At 41.1% G+C, this 11,387-nt stretch overlaps 1 protein-coding gene across 1 annotated transcript in view; it reads right to left on the bottom strand.

Annotated features, from left to right (window-relative positions):
• Window positions 1-3,726: 3,726 nt before the first annotated feature.
• LOC100403822 (natural resistance-associated macrophage protein 2) overlaps window positions 3,727-11,387 on the bottom strand; it is a 42,219-nt gene continuing 34,558 nt past the window's right edge. The window contains 6 exon segments of the mRNA XM_035256787.3: window positions 3,727-5,981; window positions 7,228-7,281; window positions 9,740-9,855; window positions 9,858-9,892; window positions 10,517-10,590; window positions 11,109-11,258. Of these exon segments, the coding sequence (XP_035112678.2) occupies window positions 5,904-5,981; window positions 7,228-7,281; window positions 9,740-9,855; window positions 9,858-9,892; window positions 10,517-10,590; window positions 11,109-11,258 (507 nt within the window). The 3' untranslated portion in view covers window positions 3,727-5,903.

The raw sequence follows: 11,387 nt of genomic DNA, 5'->3' as shown, positions 1-11,387 counted from the left end.
ACATCCTATTCATAACTTAATTCTCCCCAAATAGGTCAAAGTAATTAAGGTTTCATAAACTCCTTTTTAGAATGGGTAATTATTACACCAGAGGAGAATGGTCATGTTGCTATATAAAGTTGTTCACCACTTTACATCTCATTCTTACATAGAAAATTGCCTATTTTACCCCAAACACATGTTTAACATTTAATTATTTATTCATTTTTAGATTTTCTTCAAAGTATTCCTAGGAATACAAAAGTGAACTACAAACAAATTTCTTTTCCCTGAGATGGCAAAAAGGATTTAGAAGTGCTATTGCTAATGTGATACGACACTGTAGAAAACACAGGAAATCAAAGCAGATGTTAAAGGTTAAGTATGCCCGTGGCCTTGAACTCCTGTCTAACTGCCCTCAGGATCTAAAAAATCATCTAGGGTTTTTTGAAGACATAACTGCTTTAAGCTTAATCCCAAAGAATCCAAGCCTAGAAGAGAAAAAAAAAGTCACTGAAGTAAAATCAAGAATATATGCAATATAAGATGATTTCTGGTGGTGATTTCCTTTTCCTCAGTGTTTCCTGCAATGGAGGGTGACACTGACAAGAAGGTGAAGTCCGGTATTTGTGGACAAGAAAAACATGAAAATGTCTGCATTCTGGGTATTAACTCATTGTTTTGTGTATTATATAAATTTTTCTCCACTGGCACAGATAAGTATTTTAAAAGTTGTCAACAGCTGGGCACGGTGGCTCATGCCTGTAATCCCAGCACTTTGGGAGGCTGAAGTGGGTGGATCACCTGAGGTCAAAAGTTCAAGACCTGCCTGACCAACATGGAGAAACCTCATCTCTACTAGAAATACAAAATTAGCCGGGCATGATGGCACATGCCTGTAATCCTAGCTACTCGGGAGGTTAAGGCAGGAGAATCGCTTGAACCTGGGAGGTGTACGTTGTAGTGAGCTGAGATCACACCATGGTACTCCAGCCTGGGGACAGAACAAGACTCCATCTCAAATAAATAAATAAATAAAAGCTGTCAATTGTATCTATCATGAAGTTCTTCTAGTGCTACCAACAAGTACACATATTTTGGTCAACACTGTCCTCTTTGGGAAATAGGCAAGGAAATAATCCAAATGCTTTATTCCATTAGAGTAAATATTCCAGCAGCTGGATCTAATATGTTCCATTAAGGTCAGGAAAATTGAGGACAGCTGGCATAGAAATAAACCATCCTTTTTTTTCTTCTTTTTCTTTTCTTTTTTTTTTTTTTATCAAGATGGGGTTTCACCATGTTGGTCAGGCTGGTCTTGAACTCCCAACCTCAGGTGATCCACCCGCGTTGGCCTCCAAAGTGCTTGGATTACAGGCGTGAGCCACTGCACCCGGCCAAAATAAATCATCCTTTCATGTTGGTTGCAATGAAAAGTATTTCTAACCAGGCTACTGGAAAGATTCTACCTTCTCAATATATACTCAGCATTAAAAATAATTAAGAGTTTAATTAGAAACTAGCTTTTCTTGCAAAACCCAATAGGTTCCACAATTTTGTAATTTTACTCTGAGAGAGCTAACGTAATATATTTGTTGCTTAAAAAAAGTAATGCTGCCTGGCGCAGTGGCTCAAGCCTGTAATCCCAGTAGTTTGGGAGGCTGAGGCGGGTGAATCACAAGGTCAAGAGATCGAGATCATCCTGGTAAACATGGTGAAACCTCATCTCTACTAAAAATACAAAAAATTATCTGGGCATGGTGGTGTGTGCCTGTAATCCCAGCTACTCAGGAGGCTGAGGCAGGAGAATTGCCTGAACCCAGGAGGCAGAGGTTGCGGTGAGCCGAGATCGCACCATTGCACTCAAGCCTGGGTAACAAGAGAGAAACTCCGTCTCAAAAAAAAAAAGGCAATGCAACGTATTCATTTGTTAAGAATAGCTATGCATGAGAACCTACAAACTGTGTTTAAATTAAAATATAAAATCACATTTGGAGAAAAGTTAGGAAGTATGCAGGATGTGAATTTACCCACTTCAGTTTGGGTAAAGTGAGAGGGGTCACTGCATGAAGACCCTATAAACATAACATAACAATATGTGACTTTGCAAAAGACTTCCTGGGCAAAGCTTTACTGGCCTTGTGTTGTAATGTCTGAAACTGAGAAGGCTATGTGTTTCAGCAACTACAACCCCGCCTCTCTTATTAATGAAACTACTTCATATGCATATACACTCTGCCTGCCTTTTATATGAGGCTGGCACACAGCTATGTAGCAGCGACTGCTCAGTAACAATTACTTAATTGCACTTTTTCCTGACATTCTGTTTATACATTGTCAGAGCATCCTTTTATAGACTGACTCCATAGTGTTGAACTCCAGAAATTAAGTAAATGCACTCGGTTTGTTCTTAAGATTGAATATATTCATATTTGTATAAGTACACTTATAGTAATCCAGATTTGTATACCACAAATTGGAGTGATTCAATATTCTTAACTTAGAAAAAAGCTTACTCAGTTGAGCGCAGTGGCTCATGCCTATAATCTCAGCATTTTGGGAGGCTGAGGTGGGTGGATTACCTAAGGTTGGGAGTTCACGACCAGCCTGACCAACATGGAGAAACCCTGTCTCTACTAAACATACAAAATTGGCCAGGCGTGGTGGCGCATGCCTGTAATCCCAGCTACTCAGGAGGCTGAGGCAGGAGAATCATTTGAATCCAGGAGGCAGAGGTTGCAGTGAGCCAAGATTGTGCCACTGAACTCCAGCCTGAGCAACAAGAGCGAGACTCGAAAGAAAGAAAGAAAGAAGAAAAAGAAAGAAAGAAAGAAAGAAAGAAAGAAAGAAAGAAAGAAAGAAAGAAAGAAAGAAAGAAAGAAAGAAAGAAAAAGAGAAAAGCTTACCCAAGACTTTTTTTTTTTGAGATGGAGTCTCGCTCTGTTGCCAGGCTGGAGTGCAGTGGTGCAATCTCGACTTACTGCAACCTCCACCTCCCATGTTCAAGCGATTCTCCTGCCTCAGCCTCCTGAGTAGCCTGTTTTACAGGTGTGCGCCACCAAGCCCAGCAAATTTTTGTATTTTTAGTAGAGATGGGGTTTCACCATGTTGGTCAGGCTGGTCTCAAACTCCTGACCTTGTGATCCACCCACCTTGGCCTTTCCCAAAGTGCTGGGATTATAGGCATGAGCCACAGCACCTGGCCTCAGTGTCCTTTATTAAGAAATTTTCTGATTACAGGAGTTGTGTGGCCTGAAGGGTACACTTGTAAACGTGTATTCTCTGTTCCTAGTAACATACAGTTAAGGAATGGAAAAGAGCTATAGAAATTCCGTAAGTACTGAACCAACCACCACACCTTTCTATGAGTTTCATCACAGGATGTTTTTATTTTTTACCTTCCTTTCCCCCAACACTCTCTGGTAATGAAACTACCGAGAAATAAAACTGCCCAGAGAAGTGGGGGAAATCCAACAAACTGGTTCATCTGGAGTTGTTTTTTTTAATCAAGAAACCAAAACACTGAAATTCTAAGAGTCTCTTTCTCAAGTAAAAGGTAAATTGATGTTAATTCTGTCTCAATTTTTAGATCAGGATTATAACCTAAGTTGCAGGGTTGACTGCTCTTTTTATCTGAAGTTTCAAGAGGCCCTGAAGTAGAAATGAGAAAATTTTAAAGTGTCATTTTAGAAAAATTCCTGCCATTTTAAGGGCCAAACAATTCTAAATGAAGATAGGCGATGTCTGGATTTTTAAAAAGTTTTATTGAAATGTAGTAAGTTCAGAAATAAGGCGGAGAGGTCACATATTTAATGCTGAAAGGGGAAAGTGATGCTCCACGTCACACAAAGGCTGCAGGATTTGCAGACTCAACACGTTTGGGGCTAGAAAGAAATGAGGAGTGGGCTGGAGGCGGTGGCTCATGCCCATATCCCAGCACTTTGGGAGGCCAAGGCTGGCCGATCGCTTGTGCTCACGAGTTCAAGACTGGCCTGGGCATCATGGTGAAACCTCATCTCTACAAAAAATACGAAAACTAGCTAGGCATGGTGGTGTGTGCCTGCTGTCCCAGCTACCTGGTAAGTTGAAATGAGTGGATGGCTTGAGCCCAGGAGGCAGAAGTTGCACTGAGCGAAGATCACACACCATTGCACTCCGGCCTGGGTAACAGAGCAAGACCCTGTCTTAACAACAACAACAAAAAAAAAAGGCTGGGCACAGTGGCTCACACCTGTAATCCCAACACTTTGGGAGGCTGAGTCAGGGAGATCACTTGAGGTTGGGAGTGTGAGACCAGCTGGCCAACATGGTAAAACCCCATCTCTACTAAAAATACAAAAATTAGCTGGTGTGGTGGGGTGTGCCTGTAATCCCAGCTATTTAGGAGGCTGAAGGAGGAGAATCACTTAAACCCTGGAGGTGGAGGCTGTAGTGAACTGAGATCACGTCACTGCATTCCCACCTGGGCAACAGGGCAAGACTCTGTCTCAAAAAAACAACAACAAAATTAAGACAACAAATTTATGGTTAGGAAGGTGGCTGAAAACAATCTATAGGTGTAGGCAAGCAGTTTGTCATATGTGGACTAATATTCCAAATCTCAGTCTAGTACTAATCTCGTGCTACTTGGTATAGTAGCCCAAGGCTACTTTCTGTTGCCCAGGCTGGAGTGCAATAGCACAGTCTCGGCTCACTGCAATCTCCACCTCCAGGGTTCAAATGATTCTCCTGCCTCAGTCTCCTGAGTAGCTGGGATTACAGGCACCCTCCCCTATGCCCAGCTAAGTTTTGTATTTTTAGTAGAGACAGTGTTTCACCATGTTGGCCAGGCTGGTCTCAAACTCCTGACCTCGTGATCTGCCCACCTCGACCTCCCAAAGTGCTGAATATTTTAAAGTAAAATATTTGGCATTCCCTAGGAGTTTCAACGATACAAATATTAGCCACTCCTAGAAACAGACTTTGGACCTAGAAATGATGTTTGGCACGTTGATGGGAATAGTGAGAAGAAACTAAACTGAGGACTATACAAATATTAGAAAGAAGATTAATATCTTCACTATCTTATGTCAGGCCTTACAAGTTAAATGTGAGGAGTTTCTTCTTTTTCTGCCTAAAACTTGAATGCCAGAATGAGCTGAGTTACAATGCAGCACGGAAAACTGATCACTGATTAAAGTATGGTCTCTGGATCTTGTTACTGGGTATTAAAGCTCTTTGGCAAATGCCTTCATATTTGTTTAATGACTAGAAAACAATTCAAGAAAAGTGACAACAAAGACAATAGTTACGAAACAGGCTGATAACCTGGGTTAATTATGATCGCCAAATAGAGAAAATTTTTTTTAAGAAATGATGTGTTAATATCAATAGATACCAAAGATTTAATCTGGTCCATTACGATCAAAGTGAAATTTAACTTACATAGTAAAATATCACTTTACAAGATAGTCAGTTTGACCAGTTCATTGTGAAAAGGAAATTCTCTTTCCTTTCTCACTTGTGATCCAGAGAAAACAAATATCTGATTTATCTAAACTAAATTTTTTTTAAAAAATACAAAAGCTCTATCAGTTTCATATAACCTTAACACTTTACCCAAACTGAGATGCTCAGGTTTACGTAATTATATATACATATATATTTTTTAAATCCCAGAGTCCAAGACACAAGCCCATAGGAGTGTGTGGCCACCAGAGGCCCATCATTTAACTCTGGGAGTATGTGACTGTTGTGAGGCGTGTGGGTCTCTGACCTACATTTATAGCCGTCAGCTTTGAACACCCTTCCCATGAGGAAATCTTGGCCTTTTGTTCAAAACGTCTGAACAAAACTCACCTCTGAACTAACAGAGATGTTAACAGGACACCTGGCACAAAGGGGCTTAGAGAAAGTTGTTCTCATATAGTCTCTCAGGCCGTCAGTCATCTAGGCACCAGTGAGTCAGCATCCATGGTGTTCAGAAGATAGAGTTCAGGCTGAGCTGTCAATCCCAGATGGTACTAAGGAAAAAAAAGATGGAAGAGGATTAGACTGATTTTCATGTATTTATTGAAATCAGCATTTAAGTACCTGTAATTAGCACATCAATTTAGGCCTTTTTTCCGTACTGCTATATTGATTTTTATTTCAGAAAGGAAACAGCTTGTACATACATACATGAATGGTTTCTGATATGCAGAAGCTGATAGGTAGGAGCTGATTAGTTAAAGACTGAGATGGTGTCAAATGTCCTCAGCAAAATTAGCACTGATGATTCCTGTGACACACTCTACCTCAGGATGGGTGCTTCAAATCAGGATAAGAGCAAACATGCACAATGCTTTTCTATTTTACTACTGTGTGAGTTAGAAATCAAATTTCCAACCATCTCAATAATTCTGGCCCTATTATCTTTTGGCACTGGAGCAGAGAAAAGCCTTTCATTTACAAAACAAAAACATGAAATAGCAGTTACTAAGAGAGAGAAAGATGACCTATGGGTCCCAAATGTTTGTCACGCTGAATCAGCATCTCTGAAGCTGCTTTTAAAACACAACTCCAGGCTGGGTGCGGCAGCTCATGCCTGTAATCCCAGCACTTTGGGAGGCCAAGGTGAGTAGATCACGAGGTCAGGAGATGGAAACCATCTTGGCCAACATGGTGAAGCCCTGTCTCTACTTAAATACAAAAAAACTAGCTAAGTGTGGCAGCTCGCACCTGTAATCCCAGCTACTCAGGAGGCTGAGGCAGGAGAATGGCTTGAACCCAGGAGGTAGAGATTGCAGTGAGCCAAGATTGTGTCACTGCACTTCAGCCTGGCAAAGAGAGAGACTCCGTTTCAAAAAAACAAAAAATAAAAAATGAAACCACAATGCCTGCTGGACATTGTGGCTCATGCCTATAATCCCAGCACTGTGAGAGGCCAAGGCAGGTGGATCATCTGAGATCAGAAGTTCAAGACCAGTCTGGCCAACATGGCAAAACCCCTCCTCTACTAAAAATACAGAAATTATCGGGGCATGGTGGCACATGCCTGTAATCCCAGCTACTCTGGAGGCTTAGGCAGGAGAATCACAGTCTTCTCTAACCAACAGTTGAGTCATAAAGGCAGTCTGTGCAACAGCACATACTTTTGGCTATGTGCACACAGTAAACCATAGAAACACACTGGCTCTGATGGCTACCTGCAGAAGACAGACTTATCCAGTGTTATTTAGTGTAGCCACCAGTGGCTTCTTCTGTCAGCAGGCTTTTAGAGATGCTTACCATACGCCCGCAGTCCAGGAAGGACATGCCCAGTGCAATCAAACATTGCCAACCCTGAAAGACAAAATATGGTCTTCATTCACCAGACTCTTAGGAGAGCCAGGACTGCTCACACAGCACTTCTCACAGGCAAATCTGCTCCCTTCCTTGAACATCCAGCTGTGCCCATCTTCTACCACGAAGGGTTGCACAAGTCATTCTCTCAACCCCACTCCCCCTTCAAAAAATCATCTGCCTTCCTCAACAAAATTTGTCCATACATTTTCAATACTGAATTTCTCTGTTCTTACTGCTTTGTGTCTGTGGTTTTTCTTTCTTTCTTTTTTTTTTAAATAATCTTTGTTGGTTTTTTTTTACTTTTTAGAGACAAGGTCTCCCTGATCACTCAGGCTGGAGTATACTGGAGCAACCATAGCTCACTGAAGCCTTGAATTCCTGGGCTCAAGCAATCCTCCCTCCTCAGCCTCCTGAACTGCCAAGATCATAGGCGGACACCACCATGCCCGGCTAATGTAATTTTTTTTTTAGAGACCAGGTCTTGCTATATTGCCCAGGCTGGTCTCACACTCCTAACCTCAAGTAATCCTCCTGGCTTGGTCTCCAAAAGCACTGAGATTACAAGCATGAGCCACCTCGTCCAGCTTGTAGTTTGTTTCTTTTATCCAACTGTGAATTCCCTGAAGCACACTTTTCCTCAGTCCTCCCCATGATAAGAATGACTAACAAACTAATACATTTGGTGTAGTCTCCTAAGCTGCTCTATGAAGTTCCTGTTAAACAGCAGTAACCCACTCTAGAATCAGCCCTCACCTCTAAAAACGGGTCTTCTGGCCAGGCGCAGTGGCTCACTCCTGTAATCCCAGCACTATGGGAGGCTGAGGTGGGTGGATGATCTGAGGTCAGGAGTTTGAGACCAGTCTGGCCAACATGGTGAAATCCCATCTCTACTAAAAATACAAAAATTAGCTGGGCATGGTAGCACGTGCCAGTAGTCCCAGCTACTCAGGAGGCTGAGGTAGGAAAACTGCTTGAATCCAGGAGACAGAGGTTGCAGAGAGCTAAGATCGTGCCACTGCACTCCAGCCTGGGCAAAAGAGCATAACTCTGTCTCAAAAATAATAATAATAATAATGGGTCTTCAACAAGCTCACTGGCCTTAGGCTGAAGGAGCATAAATTGGCACCTTCATATCCAATTTGCATTATGAAAGGATCCCCCTAACCTACAGTGAATTTTTAAAAACAACTTCTGTCAAGGACATACTCAGTTACTTGGTTTTCCTTGAAGTTAAGTTCCTAAATTATAGGGTCAGTACAGTCTTTGTGTGCCCAAAGTTTATTGGGAAGAAAAAAAGAGATACATCAATCTAGGAAATAATTTTTCAACATCTACTAAAGTGATTTTTTTAATAAAGTATCTAATGTGTGGCACACTGGCATGGGGAAGTGTACTAGAGTTCAACAGCAGGTTTCCAGCCTCCATCTTCAGCCATTCTCTGCAGCAAAAATGGCATAAATTCTGCTATTCATTATCCCCAACCCCTGTGTTTTTTTTTTTCCAGAGAAAACTGTATAAACAGGGAAATGGATCTGATGTTATTTTCGGTGTTTTTCTTTAATATAAGCAATGTTAAAGAAGATTTGGAAAATAGAGAATAATATATCTATAATCCTACCTTCCTAAAACAATTATATTGTTAAAACGATGAGAGAAGGTATGCAATGATTTTTATGTTGTTTTTCTGTTAAAACAGTGCCTAAAACAATTATATTACAATTTTTATATAATTTATTCTAGACTTTAAATACATTTTTTATAATTGGAATATAAATTGTACATACCTTTTTCATGTAGCTATGGTTTTATAAGAATGATTTTTTAAAAATGACTTTAGAATGAGAATCAAGAGGAGACTGTCACTGTTTACTTATTTCCTTGGACAGCCAGTAAGTGATGGAGCTGGGTGGGCTGTGCACCTGTATGTGTCCCACCCAAATCTCTATATCATTCTCTGTGCCCCATTCTCCAACTCTGTCTTGTACTGTTCTTCACTGTCTGTACTGCTACCCTTCTTTTAGTTCCTCAAACATACTATACTCTCTTGTTAGGAATTGTTAGGAATGGAAACTACAGAAGTGACAGAAAAATGACAAATCTAAGTAACCAAAGTGAATTTTATGGTTAGAAATATTATTTTGTAAACAGCTGATTTGACAATTCCATATAAATTGTCTCAATAACCCGGAGGTAGATTGTTATGTGCTTTTTTGGGTCTGTTCACTTCTTTTTTTTTTTTTTTTTTTTTTTTGTAGAGATGGGGTCTTAATATGTTGCCCAGATTGGTCTCTAACTCCTGGACTCAAGCAAGCCTCCTGCCTTAGCTTCGCAAAGTATTGGGATTACAGGCATGAGCCACTGTGCCTGGACTGGGTCTGTTCATTTCTGAATGTCAGTAAACCCCACCTCTACCATCCCCGACACCTATGCCCCTGCTTTTCCAGACGGGACTTACCAAGTAGAACACAAAGCCCAGATAAGCCACGCTGACCACACCAGCCACCACATATAACACCACATGCCCTAGTTCCTGGACATAAACCAATACAAAGTACATATTGATGGAACAATGATAAGGACCAAGATTCCTCCCGCAATCCGCCAGCCTCTGTAAAAGAAATCAGCACAGTCACTGGTGGAATAACCCAAGGTGGATACAGACAGAAATGCAAACTGCATCCTGTGAGGTAAACAGGACAAGAATTAACGGCAGTTCAAAATGAACGAAAAAAACTGTTCTTAATTTGAAAAAATCATTCTTCATAAGTCTAAGTTAAATCAGCCAAAATTAGATACTGATAGAGAGAAAGGGCGGGAAAAGACATCATTAAATAATCCCTAATATTTAAGTCCCTGGAGATCCAACAAGGCCTAGAAATTCAACAAGTCACTTCAGATACCTCATATCCTTTAAAGGTATATATAAAAGGTACTACCTTATGCCTTTCTTGTTAAGATCATTTAACAAAGAACTAAGGTGCCTCAAACTTCAGTGGATGAAGCTGAAGAGTTATGCCATATAAAACTCTTTCCCCCCTCCAAATGAAAGACGTGCTTTCTCTTCCTTTACTATATTCACAGTTTCCATTCTCTAAGCCAAAGAAGCAACAGCTAGCAATCACCTCTCAAAGCATATAGTTTCCCTCTGTCTCATGTCTGACCGGCCTACTGCACAAAGACACCCTTTCCCCATATCAGCTTCCCCTGTGGGAACTAAGACGAGTACACTCACAGTCCATTGGCAAAGTCACTCATTACTGGCCGCAGGCTTGTAAATGTGAGGATGGGTATGAGAGCAAAGGGGAGCTGGAAAAGAAAGAAGATCAGGTGGGATTACTATGGGTCCTTGTATCACCCCAGAGAACAGCACAATGAATGAAAGGGAAACATAAATGCTGCCTCAACTTCTACTTGAGAAATCATGATTCCTCTCATCCCAACACATTCAGGCATTCTACTGAATTCTGTAGAGCTGCCATTAACCTAGCATGCAAACCTTTCTATGGGACTTGTCTCTTAACCTCCAAAGGACCTGGTACAGTGTCCTATATGTTCATTTAATGTTAATTTGCATTAATGAACTATAGTTTTGTGTTCTATATATAAGTAAAGCTCATAGTTCCCATTCAACAGGTTTAAAAAACAAACCACTTCTAAAATCCTTCTAGATGCCAAGGATTTCATATACATTTACTGCAGACCACAATCACGCCTCTGTCTTCCTCTCAATATCCCCCCAGCACCCAGCTAGGCTTCGTACCCAAGGGCAGTACATAATGCTGCCTGAATAACTAGGAAATGAGTTTCCCCAGCTTCCTCCTCACCTGTAAGCTCTGTAGAACATTCAGGAAGTCATTCATCACTGTTAGACTCTCTACATCTTGGAAGACAGAAACAAGCAAAGTGGGGATAATGGCAATAGAGCGAGTCAGAACCACTCGGGCAAAGCGTGACCACTTAAGGTTCAGGAATCCCTGGAAGAAAACATAGAGGCAGGATGACTGACTGCAACAGGAAACAGAAAAAAATCTAGGGGAGGTTCAGGACAGAACTCAAAAGGATGAGATTAAGAAGTGACAAAAGGGCCGGGCACAGTTGCTCAC

The sequence above is a fragment of the Callithrix jacchus genome, chromosome 9, assembly GCF_049354715.1.
Source record: "Callithrix jacchus isolate 240 chromosome 9, calJac240_pri, whole genome shotgun sequence".
Lineage (NCBI taxonomy): Eukaryota > Metazoa > Chordata > Mammalia > Primates > Cebidae > Callithrix > Callithrix jacchus.
Note: the sequence above shows the minus strand (reverse complement) of the source record. Positions and strands in the feature narration are given on the sequence as shown.